Source organism: Trematomus bernacchii, unplaced genomic scaffold, assembly GCF_902827165.1.
Source record: "Trematomus bernacchii unplaced genomic scaffold, fTreBer1.1, whole genome shotgun sequence".
Taxonomy (NCBI): Eukaryota; Metazoa; Chordata; class Actinopteri; order Perciformes; family Nototheniidae; genus Trematomus; species Trematomus bernacchii.
In genome coordinates this window covers 6,599,420-6,624,118 of record NW_022987727.1, presented here as the reverse complement: position 1 = coordinate 6,624,118, position 24,699 = coordinate 6,599,420, and the positions used below count along the sequence as shown (strand labels likewise).

At 39.0% G+C, this 24,699-nt stretch overlaps 1 protein-coding gene across 2 annotated transcripts in view; it reads left to right on the top strand.

Annotated features, from left to right (window-relative positions):
- Positions 1-24,699, top strand: part of acot7 (acyl-CoA thioesterase 7) — a 52,702-nt gene that overhangs the window by 23,406 nt on the left and 4,597 nt on the right. For both annotated transcript variants that reach the window (XM_034144888.1, XM_034144887.1), the window contains exons 7-8: positions 10,206-10,322; positions 17,552-17,736. In XM_034144888.1, the coding sequence (XP_034000779.1) occupies positions 10,206-10,322; positions 17,552-17,736 (302 nt within the window). The remainder of the gene's footprint in view (positions 1-10,205; positions 10,323-17,551; positions 17,737-24,699) is intronic.

Sequence of the window (24,699 nt, the reverse complement as noted above, 5' to 3'; positions counted from 1 at the left end):
CATCCAGATTCCTAAAATACAAGTTTGGTTAGTGCTTTAGAAAAAATGACAACCCAAGCACAAAGCAAACAGTTCAGAATTCATCAAACTAAGATTGAAAGATAGATAAACAACTAATTGAATTAGTGTGTATCCGGATTTGACGATTTAGCAACCCCTAACCAAAGGAAATGTTTATCTGATGTCCAAAACAACACTCAATTGAAACCATAATGGCTGCAGCTGTAACACATCCTACATTTTATCAGCACATAACAGATGCTTTTTATCCATCGAGGTGAATTGTTTATGACTATTCCTGCCTCGTTCTGCCATTTCTATTGAGGTCAGATACTTCTCTCTGAGGCCATCAGAGAGACACCAGATAGTGAGGAAGACAAACAGAAGAGAGACGTTGAAAGAGAAGCAATGAGGACAGGACAGGACAGCAGGATGGGAGGAGGGCGGGACGGATAAGTGTCGCACGTGTCATGGTTGCCTTTTTAATTTGGCAAGCTCTCTGAGAAATCTGTCCAATTAAAAAAAACTAATGTGGAACAAGCATGCAGGTCATTTAGAATACACACACACACACACACACACCGCCGCTCTCTGTACATGCCATTGCTCATTAAGCAATGTTCCCTGTTGTTCCCTGCTGCTGCGTTCACTACACTTATTTTGTTTACATAACCGAGTCAGGTCAGGCAGCCAGGGTGCTTGCTCTTGCTGACTCTTACTCTGTATGACTCTCTCTCGCTCCCCCTTCTCTCTATACTCTTGTTGGAGAAAAGCAAACGGACTTCTACATGGCAATGCCAGGCTATTCACTCTTACTGTATGTTTCCCGTCTGTGGTGTGAAATGTGGCCTACCTAACTCGAGCCTAAGGAGACACATGCAGACACATGAACCTTCAAGAAAACACACATGCATGTTGATGTTGTAAACAAGGTATTATGCAACCTGCAAACAATTCTTAATACTTTTTATTATAAAGCACCATCTCTTTACTGTATGTCCAATTCATTATTTTGAGGAAGAATCCTTGCTGACTGACTGCAGATTGTAAGAGCAGAGCTAAAATGTGACACCACATCCATCCAGGCAGCGATTTAAAAATGATGCCACTGACTCTAGTGCAGGCTAATTCAATTGTGTGAATGTGACACCATCAACTGTATTTCCATGCATGTTGTGCAGGCATCACATTCCTCATTTAAGTTCAGCCTAGTTTGCCAAGAATTTGGAAGATATTCATGAACAGTTTTCATTGAAACAACTTCTCTATGTAAGAAATAGTCCCAATGAAAACATGTCTACAGTACGGTCAGAAGATCCAGAGTAACTGGACAAGTATGGAATCACCTGACGTAACTTTTGACTTGACCAAAGAAAACATATACCTTAGGTCAAGGATCTTTGGACCAACTTGAGTCACATTTAAGATCAAAACTAAGTGAAGGTCTAGATACCACCAGGAGTGAGTGAGAAGATTAGTTGTGATCTGTAGTTTTGATGTGACAGGGGAATGGGTGACATTGTAAAGTCAACATTTATCAATTGATAAAACATTCATACTCACACATGGCAGGGGCATGGCAGTTGCAAAGGAGAATAGCCTACAAAGAAACATTTCTGATGAATACCCAAGATGTTTGGGATGCCAGATGTTAAGAGGGGAAGCCCTGCAACTGTACAGCTGCTCCTCAAATGGTAGACACCTGGATATGTAATGAAAAGCAGGGAAACTATTTAAATGCTGGAAAACATTAAAGAGTCAGAAACTCAAACCCACCACAATGCACATTAACAGATATTCCTTCACCTTACACTCCCTTTGTTGCCTTTCCTTTACCATCATTATCTCATACTCTCTCCCTACACACTCTTATACTTCATGTTCCAAGTAAGTGTGTACCACCTGTTTCCATGGAAACAGCAGTTGATTGCCAGAGGTGGACACCGCTGCAGTGTGATTAAAACAAATAGACCTAAGATTTGACGTTTAAGATACGTGTGTGTGTGTGTGTGTGTGTGTGTGTGTGTGTGTGTGTGTGTGTGTGTGTGTGTGTGTGTGTGTGTGTGTGTGTGTGTGTGTGTGTGTGTGTGTGTGTGTGTGTGTGTGTGTGTGTGTGTGTGTGTGTGTGTGTGTGTGTGTGTGTGTGTGTGTGTGTGTGTGTGTGTGTGTGTGTGTGTGTGTGTGTGTGTGTGTGTGTGTGTTTTGCATGGACAGCTCTTGGAGTTGAGACAGGGTATGCCCGGAAACAGGAACACATCCATCACTGTGGCTCTATATTATCTGTCCTCTGCCCTGATCTATACTCTGTGGGTATATAAACATGCTACTGCCTGAGACAGAGCAATTCAGAGAGACAGGGATATGTCCACTGGAGCTTGTGTGATTGACCTTTGTGAGGAGAGTGTTTGAATGTGTGTGTGGGGGGGGGGGTTGCTTCCTCTGTCCCCACCTCTGGTCGTCTCTCCACCAAAACCAATATTGATTCAGAAATAAATTACTGAATCAGCTGCACTGGTGGAGAAAGACTCAGTAGAAGAGTATTTATATGCATGTATCAATACATGTCTACTCTCTGAATGTTGACAGCTGGACAGTTAGAATACACTTTAAGAGAGACATACCATGATTTTGAAAGTAATGGGTACTGACCCAATTTACATTACCTTGCCTGATCCCAGTATTACTCAGTGAACCCACAGGATATTATTCAACACAAAATAAAGCAGATAGTGGTACAATTAGGTGATACCCAGTTAAAAAAAACATATATATGTTCATGTTTTCATCCCAGCAGCATGTAAACAAGGAATTGCACATAATGTGAAAATTAAAAAGAGAAGAAAATAAACTAATATAAACATTAAATAGAAAATAAAACGGAACTGAAAAGTAAAATATATACATATTGACAAAAATATATCTGAATACCATTCGTCAAATATTCACTAAGAAGGGCCAAATTACAGCTTAGAAAATGTAGGTAGGATATTATTTACTTTAATTGTGCAAAAAAACTGAAAAAGAAAATATGAATGAACCAGGTATAGTCAGACGAAAATATATACACATTACAAATAATGATGGTTGTTGAAGGGATATAGAGTCCAGTTATCAAAGCAACATAATAAACTATGAAGCCGTGAGTTCTACAAGGTTCTACTCTGAGAAGTAATTTGCAGGAGCCAATTAACTTTGCCATCACAGAGGTGCATTCTTATCTGAACACTATCTAACAAAATGTCCATTTCAGAAATCATATCTCAGCGATCTTCCCAGGCCTGTGGTGCACATGGAGCTTACAGTTTAACAGTCACCATGACAGCGCTTATGTCCCACACTAATATACAGTATGAAGGTGTGTTTGGTAAAAGTTCCCCACAGCTGGAATGGTGAAGTAAACAAAAAAACATGCAGCTTATGGGACTTTCTCAAAGGATGTGGGCGGGTTGCTGCGTGGCGGTGCTGTTAACCGGAGCAGTTTCTATAGTAACAGCTCATTAGGAGGCAGTTTGAGCCGTTTGATACTGTCCATGATTAAAGCTCTTGTTGGGGAAGGGATTAGAAGGACAGAAAGCGATGGGGAATTGTCAGTTGTGGGTTGAAGGCACCGGGCATAACAAGAAAGCGAGGGATGAGATAGAAAGATAGAAGGGGTACGTTTAGGAAGTGAGAGAATATGCGAGAGAGGCTGAGGTCACGCATGCTTCGCTGTGCATATCTCTCGGTCTCACACATTCATCACTGGGTGCCCTTCGTCGAGTGCTGTGGCTGAGCTGGTTCTAATTAAAAACGCTTGAAGTTGGGCGACAGGGTAGACGGGCCGACTAGAGCTGCCCTGAAGACCCCGCTCATTGTTCTCGCGTCTGTTGCCGTTGGACAGCATTGTGAGCAATGATTTGGGAAAATGGTCAGAAGAAATCTGATCACAGAGGTATTCTGCCCCGTGGCAAACTGGGCTGCACTCGGGACTTGGTTACTAATTGCCATTTTTTCCCCATTTGGAGTGAGCTGTCTTTCCTCTTCACACACACCACCCCCCACTCCCCAACTCTGCCTTTCGTGTTCCCACCCCTCGGCAAAGGGAGAGTCATAGTGTGCCATGTCACCCTGTGAATGTGTAACGTCGAGGCCCAGGGCTGTGTTGGCCTCGCTTGTCCTCGTTTTCAGTCTCACATTGAGCCTTATATTCAACCTTTTACATGGACTGTACAAGGAGAGGTTTTTTTTTGGTTGTTGCAGGAGTTGCATTAACAGTTCGTATGATAGTAGTGATTAGTGAAGACAAGCATCTTTGATACACAAGGACAGCTCAGTGCTTTATTTGGCTCCACTTCCTGGTCACAGGTCTCTAGTGCAACAGATAATACTCCTCTTGGTAGAGATGAATAATTTGTGTCCACATGAGGCAATATAGCACATGAAACATGGGGGTGGCAATACACCCTTGTATGCTTTGTATGTCAAGGTCAGAAGCAGACTGTGAACAAACAACTACAATACGGTATTTTTTTAACTACCTGCTTTTATGCCATAAAACATGATGATGTAACTTCTTCACCTTCTATTGTGCAAAATCATAAATGATCAAGGCAGATAATGGCTGTGGATGATGATGTCCTGATCTGCCCCATAATGGACGTTCTTTTTAATATTTCCAGTACACACAAAGTATGCAGGCACCTAGCCTCTGGGCTACACAAATGTGTGGTTAAAAAGCTACTATAAAAGAGCTCTAATATGAAGATCAGAAAATTAAAATGTTACATTTGAACCGATATGTGTCAGTAGATGCATGGTGTGTGCAATATGTAGACACCATTCATTGTTACCTAGACAATACTAATTCGTAGGAAAAAAAGTGGAGAGTGAAGAAGTTTTAGGAAAAATAAACCTTTGAGTTATTTTAAAAGTTCTTGCAATGATTTTGGACTTGAACCAAAGTCTGTACACTTAGCTAGAATTCAAACCTCTATGCACCAGATTTTCACTTCAATTTCTCTTAAAAGCTTAATTAAATGTTAATTGTTCTATTTAAAATGAATGAATGTTAATGAACAATGTTGGAGAATCACTGTAGCCTCTTCCCACAAGTGTGTGGTGAGGAGAAATAAACAACTACAATTCCACAAGTGTAGATAATGAAGTGACCGTGTATATTTGCCTTTCAGCTCTACCATCAGAACTATACAACAGTATTTCCAAACACCCAAACTCCCAGCTTTTAGCTACTCAAAGCTACTTTTAGTAGCGAAGTCTCTATGGGTGTGTGGTAAAGTGAAGAACATGAGCAAACTGGGGTAATTATCCCCCCACACTCACTAGTCTCATTTTCACAAGGCATCTGGAGGTCTGCTAGCATCGGGGAGCCGGGGAACAAGACAACGGGAGCCCACTCTCGCTGCTCCACTGAGTCTCAAGGTCCCTCTGAAATTCGCAGTTCAATCCACAAATAACTATTCTGCAGTACATTTCTATTCCTGTCAAGTCATAAGATGATATTCTTGACTTTTCCAGTCTAGCCATTTAGGACATTAGCATTCACTTCATACCAAAGCATGCTGAGCGGGGCTTTCTCTCCGTCCCTTAAGATTCCTGTATTCACCCCAAATGACCTTCTAGATCTTTCCATTCTGATAAGAGCCCTTATGCTATTACTGTTGACTTAAGAATACATAAGTGTAATGTAATTCTTACCCTTCGATATTTCCAAATTGAAGATGAAATGAGACAAGGTTTCAATTTGTTTCAAAGATTATTATCATCAGTGCTTATCAGCTTGATCCATGTCTGCTGCTACCAGGGATAACATGAGATAGTAACCAAAACAGAGACATTTGTGCGGGGAAAAGCAACAGCAATTTATTGTGTATGGCAGCTTTTCTGCTTCAGTTAGTTCATCTGAATGTTAATTCTTACAATTGCATTGTTTAAAGCTAAATATATTTACTGTTATGGACGTAACTGGGACAGTAGCTAAGTTTATTATATTTTGGGACGGCTTCCAGAGTTGAAAAGGTACTGGACCATATCAGTCCCACGAGAAGCCGACAGTTCGATTTAATAGTAGCAATAGGGAACCAGGCTTAATTATAAGGATGTGCAAGACCCCCCGTTGTAAGTGGGAATTCTTGCCGCAGTCAACTTTTACTTTTAAAGTTCATTAAAGAAATGGATATCCTATAACACTTTAAAATATGAATGTACATTTTCCATAAGAGATCAAACAGTTTCCTTCTTAAACAATCTAATCTAAAATCTTACAGATTCACAGCATCGGTATCATTTATCTGGAGTCGTGTCTGTCCACTAAGTACAAAACTAACTTTCTTTAACTCTTTTTTTTTCTTCTTCACCAACTTCTGAGGAAAGTTGTTCACTAACTTGATTTACTTAAGTAACTAAATGTGTCTTTCTGCTGTTTAGTGCTGAGCAACTTTTGGGCTTTTAGAAGTTTTTCTTCTTTGGATGAAAACAATTCTGATAAAAGCCATGAGACTAAAGTGAAACATTTAAGTTGCGAACCCAAACATTTCAACAATGTAAAGTCTGTGGGTTCATCACTATGTGCTAACCACTTTCACATGATGTTATCCTTTTGTTCATTTAAAATATGAAGTGTAATTGCTTTAATACTAAATGTATTATAGTACCCATTAGCTTGTCAATGTTCTCAAAGTTTAGAGCGATACGTTAAATCAACTGTTTGGTAAGGTAGGTTGCCTATGCATTTTTTTTTAAATGTTAAGATTCAGTTTAGCGTAATCCTAAATTTACATTCAATTTCCTCCTCTTGTCAGATCGTGATCCGTCTCCGTTTAGTGTTACGTGCTCAGACACGACTATTCCATGGTTTGAATGGCAGCAGCCTGCTTTGCCTTGTACCCAGGGGAAATATTCAATCTTAGGTGAGATCCCATCAATTTTCACAACATAGCAGAGATGGAAAAAAAACTTCTAAATGGGTTTGGCAAATCCTTCACAACAAGATTAAAGAAGTGAGGGATATATTTTCCATGCCCACAAATGCTTTCAGACGGACACTCAGCCACATCATCCACCTTTATCAGAGAGCGTTTTAATGGTGATACTTTCCCGATCAACAGGTTTTTAGTTTGAGTTAAAAATGATGGTGCCTTTTCATGTGATCGAGCAAAAGATGTGTCACTTTCACATGTCTGGCCTGAGTTTAACAACGTAAATCACAAATCAAAGTTAGAGCATCATTCCTCGTGTACTGTAAGACTATTTTCTATTTTGAAATGTAAGTGCATCTCTCTTTTACCCATGACAAAGGTTTAGCTTGGAGAAAAGATTAAGTTGGATTTCCATATTAAACCTTCCTACATATCAGTATCATCAGCAAAATGAAATGGAAGTGGTGCTCTGGCCATGCGGGAGAAGAGGATGTCAAAGTAATGGCATGTTTAATTCTTAATCAACTCAGCGGGCCCACTTTTACTGTGAATGCTGCATTTGGGAGCAAGCAGCACATTCTGTTTGTACTCCCACTCATTTGGCTGTCATAAATAGAGCCACACAGTGCAGATGGTAGGAGACTTTAGGAGCCAAAACAGCCATCAGCAAGCAGACTTATTGATTTTTCTGTAGCCTGAGAGATGCATAAAGCAACTCAAACGGTAACGAGTGGGGGCAACTATAATGTTAAGTGGAGGTTCTGCATTTATCTGTAAATGAGCATGCTTGCACAAACACACACACACTTTCTCCGACATGAGAAACAGATGCCACCCTCCTCTTATTTTCTCCTCTACAGCCCACCCACTCTATACAAGATGTCCCACTTTCTTTGAGAAACCCACAAACAACCGTTTTATTTACACAAGCTGACATAGCTGTATGTGTGTCACACAAAGACAAATGCATAAGTAGATTTGTTAATTCCTCTGTGTCCACTTTGTAAGCTCTGCTCCTTTAAGAAAATACTGGCTTTCAATCCATACTGTAATCTAAAACTTTGATTTTCTTTCCAAAGTGTTTCCTTGCCCTTGAGATCATCTGCAAGCTTTTAGTGTTTGAATTGGCAAAGTGCTCTGTAAGCGTTATGAAGATGGATTATTTGATGTGCTCTCACATCTTAAATGTGATACTTCAACCAAAATGTATCTTTTTAGTATCACAAACTTGCCTCCTGTGGGTTTGAAAGGTGGCTGGTAGGAGTTTGTAGTTTGCTCTCTCACACGAAAAACATTAATTTCCTTCACAATGGATTTTATTTCAAGTATACATTATCAAACAACCACGATATCTAGAGCACATGGTCGTTATTAATAAGACTTTTAATATAATGCAGCAACTTTCATTTGAACAATTATCTTAGCTTATTCAGATGAACAGATGTGTTGAGGCTCTTGATCGCCTTCTACTACGTTATTTAGTGATTTGTATTTGTGTAGCTTTACACTTCTTGAGTTTCTACCTTTTGTTATAATGATGTGTCAATGAACAGCTAAACATACAGTTTTAACACAACAAACACAAACATCTTTCTCTGACACTACCCTGGTTTAAGGTTTAAGGATATGTAACCCTCCAAATCAAGTACGGCAGTGTTGGTACGAGGCTGCAATAAGTTGTGTTTCCACCTTTAATGATGCTGCTTTGTTTTTTTCTTAACCATAAATTAAATGCACCCTCTTATAACTAAATTGCTAATAATGTAGAGTAATTTGTTCAGCCTCAGAGTGCTGTTGCTAATCAAGACCAGTTATGTTTTGTAGAGCTGCAGCTAGAAGCTACAACATTGTTATCATTGAGTTCTTTAGTCCTCCTTAGTTAAATACACAGTTAAATAATAATATGGTATAGGAAATATGAAGTTTGAATGTTGGATGAAAGTAAGGAAACTGATAAAAAAAAATCAGGGATTGATGGACTCTTTCCTGGTTGTACTTTGACACCAATGTATCAGGTGTTACTGGGCCTGGTAACAGCACATCATCCCCTTTAAAAACAAAATGTGATGATTATATACTTTGTCTTAATATAAAATCAAAAAGGGTATTTCACATATTGAACTTTTCCTTTTAAGGAACCAGCGTTTCAGAGCCACACACTTTTTATATGCACGACACACCAACCGTCTCCTTTCTGCTCGGGTAAAGCACCGTCATGCTTCTTCAGACTTTGCTTCCTGGAGAGGAATGTCATTATTCACACAGCTGCAAAAGGTCATTTGTAAGGGAAATGTTAAAAGATGGACTTTCAAACATAAGGACAAATTACTGATGCTGAGGACATTCTCTGTGGAGAAATAAATGGACTATTCAGTTCAGTATAAGTTGTAAACAGTGGACCAACATGCTTTTTATACCAATATAAAGAGGTGAACTGAAATGATTGTCCTGAACACAAACGTAACATAGATTAAAGGCAGTTTATTGAACATTCATATAAGATCAGTCAAGTCTATTGAAACACTTCTTGTTTTCAGTAAGCTCATACCCAATCAACAGTGTACACTTATGTATCTAAATGAGAAACCTATGCTGAGAAAAAGGCAAGAAGATTTGTCAATCATTTTGCTTCAGGTGGATAGTTTTCTAATTGTATTAGGAATTCCATTAGCCTCATGATCTCAGAAAACGATATACTGTACCTCCAAGTTATAAACGGCAACCTAAAAGGCTTGATCATTTGGACTGAAAGAGAGAGAGCTTCTGATGTTTTACTGCTACTTTTCAATTTCAGAACATGTACAAGTGCACAATCATAGCTTGAGGTCATCGTAAGTTCATCCTTTTACTTCAAAGAGCAGCTGACAAAGAAATCTCAACTCAAGTGGCCCTTACTGGTTTGTTCTGGGGCTTTGAAGATTCTCAAGATTCAAAGGTTTTATTGTCATATTCACAACTGCTGCAGTGTAGCTGTCGGCAAATGAAAAGTCCCAAGTTCCTCCAACAATGTGACATATAGCATACTCAAAACATATACAAATAGTAATAATCCGTTTAACAAACAAATCAATAAAAAATCAAACCTTTTTTTCTATTCTGTTGATTTGAACAAAACAGACTTTGTGTTAAGGTAATATTTCATATTCCCTTGTCCCTTGTTTTTTACATAGTGAAGAGACTCTATCAAATCAAATAACAACACAAAATGTAATGTTAAATACATTTTAATCTCCTGGTATGTATCCTCTCTACATCTTACAAAAGCTAAACGTTTGTTTGTGTCTGGAACAGGTGTGACCATGAAGCTGATGGACGAGGTCGCCGGCATTGTGGCGGCTCGGCACTGTAGCACCAACATCGTCACGGCCTCTGTGGACGCCATCAACTTCCATCGCAAGATCATCAAAGGTGAGGGTGACATAGAGAAAACAACTAAAGTCACTGATACATAAACATACTAACATATTTAAGGATATGTACCTCTCCAAAACAAGTGTTGATGATAAACTGCAGGAAGACTCCTTTCACTTTGGCCTCTTGCTCATTAATGATTTGCATGATAATGTGGAAAAACACAGCAGTCTGTAAATTCAGCGTCAGACAGTGCTGTTTTAAATTGGACTAGGCAGCGTTAACAGCTGTCATACTGATGCTAATCAAGACCAGTTGTGTTTTGTAGAGCTGCCGCTTCACCTGGAATAAACACACCATTGTTATGATTGAACTATTTTCCATTACCAAGCTCTGTGTCTGAGCCGTTTCCTCGCTGTAGTGAAAAATCCTTTACACTGTATTTACAACACTTCTGTCTGTCAGGTCGGGGTTTCCATATGGACACACTCTTAGCCTCTCATTTTAAAGTCCAGTCAAGGATTTTATGACGACTACATTATCCACTTAGCTTTTGAAATCTAAATGGGACAAATCTCAGAATGGTGACAACATTAATACTACTTTTGTTTTTTACATGGTTAAACCATAAACCCCAGCACGTGCACTCCGCTCTGCATCAGCCAAACGGCTCGCTGCACCCGCACTGCGAGGGGGACCTAAGTTCCCATCAGCAAAAACACGTCGGTTTGCTATCCTGGCTCCAAAATGGTGGAATGAGCTCCCCATTGACATCAGGACAGCAGAAAGCCTACACATCTTCCGGCGCAGACTGAAAACTCATCTCTGTCGACTCCACTTCGAGCAATAAAATAAAACTAATTTAATTTAATTTAAAAAAAGCACTCATATACTAACTAAACACTTATATAATAACAAAGGACTGGCTTATCTAAAGCCTGTTGAGTAGCACTTAAAATAGTTTGGCTCTATGAAACCTAATGTACTTATATGATTCTGTTTTCTTCTAGTTTGTATCTTTGGTCGAATGCACTTATTGTAAGTCGCTTTGGATAAAAGCGTCAGCTAAATGCAATGTAATGTAAAAATGTAATGCTTTTCATTTCTGAAAGTTAAATGCTGGATTTAAGGTTTATTGGCTGCACAGTTTGGACAGCGCAGTTAATCTGAAGTGCTTGTCAGGACAGTTAAATATAAATCCAAATCCTAAGTATACACACACTAACGAATTAGATCCGAACAAGAGGAGTGTTAGTGATAGACATATTATACATGTTTCTCAATTCATTCACAATGTTATACAACATTTGATATATTTCCTTCTGAATTAATTTTATTTAGTGGTCTTGCTGACCAACTGTGGAAGCCTTCTTAGTTTCTCTCTTTCTGTTATTGGTCTTTTTATGGAATCCAAAAGTGACTGAAAGCAGCAAAGTGTTGAATGATAGTTTATAACATCTATGGGTTTTACTTTTCCTCAGCTCAGTGTCTCTTTTATCTTTTCACTTGCTGAGATGATGTGATCCAGACATCCAGTGCTAACGTTCAGATGTTATGATTATCTCACGATATGATGTTAACAATGGATCCGCTACATTTCTCCCCATTGTTGAATTATGAAGTGGAAAGAACATTTGATATACTTCACAGCTCAGCACAAGTGTGCCAGGTCAGCTGTGAGTCCACACCATTTGCAGTTTCATGTATTTCCAAGTGCAGGTTCCTTTATTCAAGCAGGATAATTCACTCAAACCAAAAGCAGTTTTTCAAGCAGGGCTGAGTAAAGAGTGAGTGGCTGAGAAGGACTTAGCACCTTTTAAAACATTTAAAACACACCTTTTGGGGATTCAGGCCTGGAAAGCTGAGCGTAAAAGATTGGTCAAGATCCATTTCCACGTCTTTCAGCTTCTTCCAGTCACTCTCGCTTCAGCTGCTGCCTCCGACTGTCCTCTGAGCTTAGGTGGTGCTGACATGATTTCCCCTGGCTCCCACAGTGACTTAGGTGTTATGTCACCCGTAGATTTCCCATTATGCTTAAGGTGAACAGACAAAAACTCAAAAGGTGTGCTAAGGAAAAAGAGTATTGGATACTGAACTATGCCTTTAAGGGAAGGTTTTCTGCACAGGGAGGGTACTTCCACAATCACCACATTTATTTATTTAGTCTACAGATGTGAAAGTTGAAGGTATATGGACTTTTTGCCAATTCTGTTTATGGCAGAACCAGCCTAGGGCACTAAACTCGTGGCAAAAAGCTAAACATCATGACATTTCATTATTTCCATATTGACATGTAAAAAGCTCTGAGGACACTAATGCATATGTGTCCTACAAACTCCATGAACTAGACGACCACACACCAGCAGACATAGAAGAAATGAGCATTAAATGCATCACGGTGGGGAATAGAGACCCAGAACATAAAACAGACCGAGGTCTGTGTCTGCACATGGCTCATGTGGAGGATTCTCACATGATTTGTTTATTTTTAGAGGTCCTGCTGTGTTGAGTCTGAACAATTCACAGCAGACATATAACTGTAGAGCCAGGCAGGGTGACAGTGAGTACCTAAGTTAAACCACATACAAAATATATAGGATAGAAAATCCACTTGAAATGTCATCATTTGCAGGGGCCAAGATGAATATTATTTCCCAGGTGTTAACTTGCCGCACCAAATCACATTTGATCCGTCATGCTGTGTGAGAAAGCTACGCAATACGTTTTTAAATACACATGAATTTAGTCAAATGCAAAGAAACATGGCACCAAGGTTTAAAACAACATTTGGGCTCATGCATTATCAACGCAAGAGCAGAACAAATCAAAAAATGGACTTTCATCAAGGAACATTTGGACCAAACATGCAAACTAATTATCATGAAGCAAACTTTTGATTGCAGCAGTAATACTCAGATGGGTTAAAACGTTGATTAATTAATTATTTGACATATTTTAAAACAATTAAGGAGGTACTAACACTATAGTTAAAATAATCTTCCATTAGCATTAAAATAAGCAACTATGTTTTAATAATGTGTTGCATTTATTTGAGTTATTGACTTGTCCTCGTATCATAATCCCTCTCACACCTCATTTGCCACCTCATTGACAATGAAGACAGGTTTTCCCAGATTGTATATTGTATATTGTATATTGTATTGTATTGTGTGTGTAGAGCATTTAATTATCTTATCTGCTTTTCTGTTGCATGTTTACGTCTATGCAGAGTGATTTTCCTTCGCCAACAAGCATGAATAGTTAGTGCCTAACTCCAGTCTGATGAGATGAGATACTAAATGTAAACATTAGAGAAAGCTGCACTCAATGTTGCAGCTCGTGAGTCTCTTGTTTATTTGAGTCCTTTTTTGTTCCTCACCTTCTCAGAGAAGCGCTTCATTTCCCCCCCTAACCACAGACTTACCGAAAAGTAAAGTGCACTTTGATGCCGGCAAAAAACAATAATGTCTATTGTTTGGAACTGACAAAAAAAGTCAGTGAGGTTCTGGCCATTGATGAGCCATAGGAATGCACAGAGGTACAAAGAAAGATAAAACTGGAAAAGGTGAGTGTTGGATTACAGCGGATTTCAGGGAGAGAAAAAGGAGGGCTAAAGGTAAATGAAGGAACATTTTGGCATAATGAATACCTAACTTTGTGTTTTTCACTTCATTGTTTGTTTTGCTCAAACACTAAGGTACATGAACAGTTAAAACAACATGAATAATGTAGTTGTTCTTGTAGTAAGATGGGTTTGTGTGTGTGTAACTATAAATAGTGGCTTGTAAAAGCACAGCAAACATCAATATTAAATATCCTTCAGTTGATACAACATGATTTGCACAAGCCTGACATTTCTGTACTGTTTGCTTGATTAACTTAAGTAGACAGTTGGCTTTATAAATCAAATAGTTCCTTAGAGTGGAGTGAAGGTACTGAACAGTGTGTTGCTGAATATGAGAATCTGTCTTTGATTGCCGGCAACAAAAGAAACAATCGTTGGCCTTAAGTGTTTCTGTAGAAGTTGTCAGAAGTGAGGGATGTTTTTTCACCTGCGTTGCCTTTGTTCCCTTCTTTTGTAGTCGTCTCCGGCAACCTGCTGATACACAAATGCAATTTACAGGAAGCTCACTGGGAAAAGAGGACAATGTAGAACAACTACCAATGGGAAAGCTACAGAAAGAATAGTTTAGCAATCTCCAAATGACTTCACACGGGAAGAAGTTGAACTACAGCAAAGCTACCCTGGGTATAAATCTAGATTTGTGAGCTACAGTAAGACTACTAAAAATTCAAAAACAAGAATAAATAACAAACAAACTACTTATACTACACAAATACTACTCTAAAACAAAATATGTAATTGTCTTTTTCAGACCATTTGACTGCACTTTTCAGAACAACATGGGCCTGTTTTCTGTCCTGTCATTTTCCAACATCTGACTTGGACAATATTGACAACTTAAACAGTCCTTAATTTGCACCTTTATGGACAGAATAAGAAGTTTAAACACTGATTCAAATAACTTTTGACGTTCCTTTAACTTGACGGAGCAGAATTAAACAGGTTTAATTACTGTCGTAAAGCAATGGTAAAACTAAAGAATCCTTCCTTTCCTCACATGGCCTAAAAGTGTAGTTTTAGTTGCTAACTCTACAAAACATTGCAAAAGAGTAACTGTAAGGTGTAAATAGGTCACTACTCCCCCACACCGAGAACAACAAACAAGACACCATCCTGAGTAGATTTCACAACCTCAGAATACTTTCACTTTGGTCTATTTGTGGTAGAAAGAGTAACAGGAAAACCTGATTTCTCCTCACACTGGCCGTAGCAGAAACTGCAAACCTATGGCTTAAAGGCGTCACAATGGCAGCTTTGTGCTCTCAACACGAGGCGCTGCAGGGACTGTCCTCGCAGCAGATTAGCTGTATCAAACAGCCCCTCAGAGATGAGGCTCTGCCAAATGTTCAGGTTGGCTGACCTTCAGCCATACACAAGTCCAAGATTTACTCTCTGCATAAATACATTTTTCATGGTGAAGGTGAAATCGACCACTTTTTTCAAGGCTCTTTTTTGTGTGTAATGTCATTAGTGAGCAGAGCATGCTTCACTGAGCCTAATAAATCTGCGACAGAGATAGTTCACCTGAATAACTCTGGACTGGCTGCTGGCAGTAACATGTAACAACTCAGCAGTGAGGGGAAGAATAAATATCATCAGTGTTTGTGCTGCTTGAGCACGCTGAATGGAAATACATGAATGCTTCTTTTGTCCAACGTCATCCTGATTTCTTATACAACCTTACTTAATGACCTTTTCACAACTCTTCACTCAGTGTTATTTTTGTTATCACCTTGATGACATTTCTAAAATCTCTTAGTGTGTAAGATTTCTATTGTTGATAATGTTATTTCCTAACATAACCGGGGGTTAGAATAAGGTTAGTTATAACATTTTTGATCACTTGCTTAAAATTACATTTCAAATGTCCATATGTTCCTGCCTGATCCTCAACCCAAAACTAGTTCCATCTTGCCTTTGGTCAATAACAGATACTTTCAATTGCTTTCAAATGCAAACGGGTGGTCTGTGTCTTCCACACATTCAGACTGATGGTTGTATTCAGGAAAATACAGCTGCTAGAGAAAACAGTGTTTTGCAGAGCCAAGGTGTCCTGAGAATTGGAGACTAATATCCAAGACGGCGCCTGTTTATTCACTCTGTGCATAATTCCCTCAAAAGTTCCTACTTTATTAGCTTCATTGTTGTGCTGCCCACTGCGTTAATATCTTCTTCTCTCCATACCATCACAAACACAGTATTTTACTTTGTCTGAAGCCTCCTTTATTCATTTAAGCAGACTGTTTTTTTTAATTTTTTTTATTGGAGTCTATTTGAAAAATTGTGCTTGGCAGATACAGGAAGTAAGAGCTTTTAAACAAATCAAATTTAGTCACAGTTAGTGCTAAATGTATCAATATTGAGTGCTTACCACCCCACACTTAATTTAAGTGTGTGTTAATATGACTGAGGAATGTCAGTTATATTGGAGTTGGTCTTGTGCACTGAGATGTTTTCCAAAATGATTCATTTACTAACACAAACTGTTATACAAATGTAAAACTTAAGAATCAAACTCACATGGTCAGCTGTTATTTCCCCACATTTCTCCAGGCTCCACACACAGAGGATTTCAATTTTTCTACATCATTTAAAACAGACTCAAACAGAAAGGACTCTTGCATGGCCACTGGCACAGTAAAGCCATTATTTAATGGATGAGGTCTTTTGTCTCGTTATTTTACGAAGAGGACATGCCCGTATGAGTAAAAGGCTCCATTACTGAACAACGCTCCACTGAAATGTAAAGTCCTCGAGGAGATAGTTTGCAGAGCATACTTTGATAAAAGCCTTGTTTAATTTTCCATGTACGTCTTTTAGTTTCCGAGACTTGGACTGTTTGATAGGATCTCAGTCATAGAGCTCTTCCATGTCTCTATGGCAACAGCAGCAATAATACAGTACAGGCATCAAAAAGCATAAAGGATCACATCGCAATACCCAGTGCTATTAGGTGCCTCTTTTTTCCTCACTTCCCTGAAGTGACAAAAGAAAAAGAGTCAAATGTGCTACATAGGGATGAAATGAAAAGAGATGGAATAAAGGCTCTGCAGCACTGAACCTGATGTTTCCTCTTAATATTGTGCCGGTAAAAATTCACATCTTTAAAATATTTTAACTTTAAAGCATATACCCGTTTAAAAAAACTTTCAAACTTTTCTGTCTTACTTCAAACACAACACTATTATTTGTTGTATTGATCTAAATAGTTTGCCGTGATTGGCTGTAGTTCTTAAATTCTTCCAGCCAGAGATCATTGGCCGGCTTCACTCTGCAGACTCTCTCTGAAGTTCATGATGCAACAATGTGAAGTAGATTGCAAGAGAAGATCCTACATTGGCTCTGCTGACTATATCAATAAACCCACTTATTTCATGTTCAGTGAATCCATTCGTATATGTCCTTAAATTGAACTATACGTGCGTAAATTACTAACATTGAAGGTCATTGCCTTCCCTCAAAGTTTCCAGGTGATTTTAAACTTCTATAATTCTGGTTTGAGGTTCCATTTTCTTTTTTCTTTGTCTCTTTTTAAGCACTTGAAGCATGTGAGCTTCAACTAAACTAAAAATGAAATATCTATAACTGTATCGCACTATACTACTAAAAAACCTGTATGCTGCATGAATGACAGACATATGTTTCCCCTCTTCTCCTCTAGGCTGTGTGGTGACGGTGACGGGGCGGCTCACGTTCATCAGCAACAAGTCGATGGAAATTGAAGTGTTTGTAGACGCTTCCTCGCTGATGGAGGCAGGGAAAGAGAAATATCGTGCTGTCTCAGCCTTCTTCACCTACATCTCCCTGGACAAGGCCAACAAGGCCCTGCCTGTCCCGCCTCTTAAGGTTGGTACCACCCAGTCTCTGCTATCAAAAGTCAATCATTGATTTGATCCTGTATAGTACATCATTTTAAATACACAAAGGGCCTAATTTGAACAGGTCTGATTCAGACAGAGCCAAACATAGATGTTGAATGTGTACCCTACTCTGCACACAGATTTATTTAAAACATTAGTCCCTCAATGTTTTATAATGAACAAATCCGGCCATGGTGTTTCTGCTGATACTTGTGGCTGTACCCTTTTCAGTTTTAAAGCGTGTCCGTACAATTACTAAATAAAATAAGATAATTTCACAGGCTGACAAAATGTTTTCTAAATAAAACGATGTATTCTTTATATGAAACTCAATTCTATTCACTACTTCCACCCATAATTAAATGTTATTCTCCAGACTTTTGTACTAAAACGATTTACAAAAAGTCTGTTTAAAAAGAGTCCTTGTCACCTTGCAATTTAACGTTCACACACAGTTATTCAGCAATTTGATCTTCTGTTTCTCTACTTTTTCCCTGATAGTCATATTCCTTTAGTGAGAGACACCTGTGACTTTAGGACAGCTCACAGCATGAGCAACGTGGCCATTTATTTGGCGATTTTGCACGTCAGTGACTTTTAAATGCACAAAATCTTTGCTATGTCTGCACATTAAGCCCAGAGGGCTGAATGCTAATATCTCTACAACGCCCCTGGACATGGAGTGCGTCTGGCTGACTCAGCACTTGTCAGGATGTAGAGTGTGCACACTTACCTGCAGACAGGCGAGAGAGGCCTGCTGTTTGTTCTGGCTCGGCAGTACACAATGATCCAAGCCCTGTTTGTATGCAAACACTGTATGCACAGGCCATCTGTTTAACATAGCATATTCAAATGATTTCCTGGCGCCATTCGCAGACTCTGATTGTCTCTGTGATGATCCCTTTTAAACTCGTCCAACTACTCTGCAAGGTGAGCTTTTCATTGAAGGCCATTTAAAAAACAGTGAAGCCATTTGAATCCCTTTTAAAGCTCTGAATAAAGGATTTATTGGATTGCATCTCATTTTAACATTACATTGATTAACCATAATCATGTAGGAGTATCGCTCTGTGTTTTGTGATTCAACAATTTATATTCTGTTAGATGTTTTTGCATATTTGTTGCTGAATATTTGTTGGTTTTTTATTTGTGAATTGGATAATAATACAACTGACTTTGAGTGTTTAGTATAGCATAGTCCCTAACACTGGCATGGTCCGAGTGGGCAGCTCAGCAGGTCATTATTGTCTCGAGTGCACACTTGTACAAAACTCAGAGTTTCTACCTGGGCTAATCATTCAACTTTAAGTGCAGAGTACTGAGTAAGCCAGGAAAAGTAATGGTAACAGAGGTCAAGCACAAAGCTGATTTATTGTGTTAACCTGCACCTATTTTCCTACTTTAACAAAAATAATGAACCAGAACATGTTGAAATATATAATATAGTTTGTTTGTTCCAAATTACTCTCAAGATGACCAACGATCTTCAAAGTAAAGCTTTGCACAACAGCATGTCCTGTCATGTTTCAAGTAATACAGGCGTGTAATAGGAAATTGGTAGGAAGAAAGCTAAAGTGTGGACGAGAGGGACACACAGAAAATGGTTGTTATAGTAGTGTTGTCATGCCGCCAAGGGCTGCATTCCCCCTTCGTACCATAAACATTCACACACACTTACGATGGCAGCTCCAGCGTTCAACACCATCACACGTCTATTTGAAAACAGACTCCTCTCGTTCTGCCCCTGCCAGACAGAACTGTGCATCGCATGTGTGTCTCTGTTGTTTGGCCTTTACAAAAATGTTAGTCAGTGTCCTCATTTCCTCTTCACAAAAACACTCGTTTGGTTTGCGCTATTTGTCTCCCTGAATGAATTCATTACCTTGTTTTCTATCGCACACAAGGTTTTATTTCAATGGCAAGGAAGTGGAGCCATGGTTAGAGTCATTGTAATTTCTCTGTTCACCTCATTTTTATGAAAAGAAGGGCAAAAGCAATCTCATGGTGATTTTAATAATTTATCTCCAACACGATGAATGGATAATAAAAATGAGGGCATGGCTGTGATGTGTGTGTGTATGCATGAAAATATAGGATGGATGTAGAATATATTTGCTTTATGTGTGCAAAACAAAGAAAGCTCTGATGCATGCAGGTTTGTGTGTGACAGAGTGGGCTTTTCGCAGGGAGTTGCACGTGCTTGAACAGATCACGGAGCACAAATGCATACATGTTTATTTATATGAGCGAGAGAAAGGGGCTGAGGCTCAGTCAGGGCTATTTCTGGCTTTATCACTATTTACAGAGGGCTTAAACATGAGATGAGATTGACTCAAAAACAGTGCCCATTAAACTCTACTGATGACGGGAAACCTACTCAATAGATTTCAGTCCCCTGGTGTATAAAAGACATGCGTCCAATTCAGGAACTAAGGTTTAACACGTCAATCCAATTAACACCTGCAGATTGGACTGTGAGGGATGGAAATGTTACAATGACAGTAATTAGCCTGGGAAGCCAGATAATGCTGAGTTGAACAGAGCGCGACAAACATTTGGCCTCCCTGTCCTTCTGTTTTCACTTGGGGCCACTACCACCATCTTTCTTTTTAAATAGCTTATCAAATGAGATTATATATGAGTTGGTTATGATAACAAGATTAGTTTGACCCAAGCACCAGCATTAAATACTCCTCCTTGGACGTTTTCACACTTTAGTTCAGTATGGATTAGATAAACGAGTTATAATGTGTTGATTGGTTTGCTTTAGAGATGCGAGCAGTAGGATTGTGTTACCTTTGGGCAGAGCTTGTCCAGCTCTTTCTATTCTCTATGCTAAGCTAACCTTAACAAGGACTACTGGCTTGAACTTCATATTTCCTCCACATACAAGAAAGTTGAATCTAATGCTTAGCAAGAATAAAAACAAAAGCTTATTTCCCAAAGAGACAAACTATTACTTTACAGATCATAACAAGTAACTGTCTCTGCCTTCATGCCCTCATTGCTGCCTGATCTCCCTCTGATATAAAAAAATACAACTCCTTTCTTGTACCATCTTCCTCGGGTTGTACAAAAAAATCATGGTGCCTTGTAAAAAAAACAAACTACTACTAAGTTTTTTTTTGCCTTTGTATGAGTCTAGTGAGGAGGGTTTTCAACATTTATCTCAGTGCACTTAATATGAAACCTTAATATGAATCATCTGGATTGTTCCCTATATTTCCTCGTGTTACGTCCCCTATACACATACATAATCAGGTTATATCTCCCCCTCCTCCCCCTCTTCTTTAAAGTATTAATATTGTCACTGAATATCTTTTTTTCTCTGAATCATAAAACAACCGCCATATAAAATCTTCGCAAATGAAATGTTCATCCCATCGAGGCAGACTTTGCTCCAGTTGTGTTCTAAAAATAGCCTGATCAAAAAGACTGCTTCTGCTATATTTGACTTCAGGTGCTTATTCCCCCATTTTCTCATTCTCACTTTCTCTCCAGTGAGCCCTCTGTGTCTACTATTTTTAGATTTTCCCATTTTAGCTCAGCAGGGGTGGGGGTAGGGGTGTTGTCGATGGGCTGTCACCAGCGTAGCACACTGTGGGTGATGCTCAAGTTGGGAAAGGGGACAGCATGAGCAGAAGGGAGGATGTGGTAGGGATGCCTTGCCTCGCTGCTGCAGTACCCTTGAACATTACTGAAATAATAAATGTGCACACTGGGCCCGCATATAAATAATGGAAAAATGCCTGGAAGCCACTTTGACCGGGGTATGTTGCATTTCTGACGTTTTTAATGGGGTAACAGTTGCTTGAAGGGTCGAAAAACTGGCTTGTTACCAGAATGTCAGCACTTCTCAGCCTCTGTCCATTGCACACTGAATACCAGCTGGTGCAAGGATGGGGTTGTACTGTGGCAGAGCTAGAGTGTGTTTGTGTGTTACAGTATGAATGAAAGGTTGTTGTAGCTAAAAACTGTGTGCACATGTACACAGGAAATATTGTTGAGTATTTTTTCCAGAGTAATTACTATTTTGCTCTGAAATAGTGATATTTAATCATTTTGGAGTGTATTTATTACTCATAGCTTCTAGAGTGCGATCAAAAATGCAGAGTCAATTCTATTGGAGTTAAACCATGACCACGCTGTAACGGAGGTGATCTCTGGGGCCATAGATCTCGGTCTCCGTTACGGATTATATAGCTTCATTATTGGCGAAGTATATTCATTTGTTCCACGCTAAAACATTGCACAGGAAGCATGTGATTATATGTCATTTATGCATATATTTGTCACAATCTGTCTATGTTTTAGTTTGTCTGTCTCTGTTTCCTGTTTTAGTTTGAAAAGTGTTCCCCCTCCCGTCTTGTCTGTTGCTGGTGATTGCGTTCACCTGGTGCCCTCTGTTTCTCCTCCCTCCTCACCTGTGTCTTGTTGGTTTGATTAGTCCTGTGTGTATTTAGGTTCTGTTTTCCTGTTAGTGTGTGTGTGTGAGGTCCTGGTGGCTGGTGACTGTGTTCACGTGAGACAGTCATATTGAGGCTGTGTATCCTGTACCACAAAGAGGAATACATGCCCACACCGGGTTGTATTTGAACTCTCTGCCTCTGCCTCCTTGCTTGGTTGGGCCGCTCAATGGTCAGCTTCACACACGCCCACTCATGTTCCTTAAGCACTTTGGTTTATTGACCTTTTTTATTGTAAAGATCATTATGGTTCATTTATTCTATTCTGAGTAAAATTACCTTCTATTGGGAGTAAAATGACCTTCTAGTTGGAGTGAAATGACGTTCGATTGGGAGTAAAATGACCTTCTATTATGAGTAAAATGGCAGTAGAGTTGTTTTTAATATACACTACATAGAGTAAATAACCATTAAGCAGAGTCAAATCTAAGCACATAATACAGTAAAATGAACTCTAAAAATACAACTCTGAACAAAGAGTACATTTTACTCTATATAGGTTGGGACCAAATGTTATATTTTTAGAGTAAAACTTTCTTCAATTTGAGTCAATTTTACTCAGAGAAATTGACTGTGTAGCAATCCTTCTGCAGAGGGATAAAGTGTTAATAGTTGATCAGTGAATTCATTCTCGGTAAAAATACAGAGGGTTTGGTGCTTATTCTCATCATATCTCTCCTTCCTGCCTTCTTCTATTCCATCTCTTTCTTAATCTCTTACTCTTTCTGCCTCTATTCATCTTTTCTAATCATTTCTTTGCCCCCCCCCTCTCTCTTTCTCCCTTTCCATTCCTCCTTTATTCTCTTTTCTTCAGCTTTCCCTCCTTTCTCCCCCATCTCTCGCCCTCCTCGCTGGCAGAGACTCAGCTGGCCTCCCGTGACACAAAAACAAGCCCGGTTGCCACGGCAACCTCCTATAGTCCACATGAAGTGATGCACATTTATTTTTAGATGCCTCCCATTCAAGACAATCAGCAACGGGTTAACGGGTGCACTTGTGCCACAGTTGCAGATATTTCTGACTGGTTATCCGAGTTATGGAGCACACACAGACATTTGTCTTCATTGCAGCCCCCTCAATACAAGGGATGGTTATGAAAACAAGTCGTATATGATTAAACCTTAATCAAGAATATGCATAGAAAACCTATAATGTTCTATGTAATTTCCAAAACTGAATAAGCAGTCAATTTTTTCCATTATTGTGTAGTCACAACATCAAAAACAGTAATATCATTTGTGTGTTTGATAGTCAATAATATACATGTATTTGGTAAAAACTTGGATGAAACAGAAATGTCACTTTTTGGGTATTTTGAAATGTATGGATATAATTTGTATCTACTACATTTCCTATAATGACCCTTAGCAGTACTAAAGAAGAAAGAGGAGAGACATTAATAACCCAAAGTTCAATACAAGTATGTGTTATAATATTTGTTATTTGAAGCTTTTAAGCAACATCTCTGTGTCTTGTTTTGGCCCTGCAAATGATTCATTCCTTAAATCACTGCCAAATTTCCTAAGGCATAAATAAAGCAATACAAACATTGTTGAATTAGGTTTTCTAAGATATGATCGGAATCCATCCTTTTCTGAAAATCAATTTGGGAGCTGAAACTTGCTTGAGATAGGCGATTTAGTCGAGTGAATATCTTGTGTTACTTTACTTGAACTGTTAGTATTGCAAGTTAAAGCTTTGTCTCTCTTAATCTACTTCTGTTTTGTGCTTTCAGTTATTAAATACAATTACTTGTTAAACAGAATGCAAAATATAACTACCAATTGCGGTTGTATACATCATATTACGCAACACAGCTGTTGTCGAAACTTTAATGTAGCCCAGATTATTGAGGAGCTCTGGATGATTGCTTTATAGGCTGAACTACAAACACAAACACAAACAAACCTCATAATATACAATATTAATCATGACTGAACAGATGGATCCATGGACAGGTCTTTAGGAAGAGCCCTCTTAGAGTATTTGGAAGGATTTGTTTGACGTCTACAAATGAAATACTTTTCAGCAAATGTAATCCTAAGCATAAATATCCCTGTCTGTCACAGATGAACATACAGGTTAGTATCCACGCTCATGCCGGCCCAGATGGCTATTATGTTTCTTGAGTGGGATGCTCACAGCTTAGTGAGACTTTAGAGACACTTGGCAGGTCCACTGATGCCCCGTGCCACTCTAACAACAGCTTGTGCCAACACACAGGAACCCCTCTGGCATTTCGCTGGACAAACTTTGTCCCCGTTCCAAGTTGACACAATTTGTCACACTCCATTCAACTGTCCACCTAATGGACGCACAGCCCGCCAGGTAAAACAGCTGTTTCTCTCGGCCGATTGACTCAATCAGCCAAGGCTCTGAGGTCTGGCTTGACTTGATTCCCAGTGTTTACACAGTGATCTATTGTAACTTATAATGTATTTATTACTCTTTTTTATATTGCAACACATATGTTTTATAAAAGG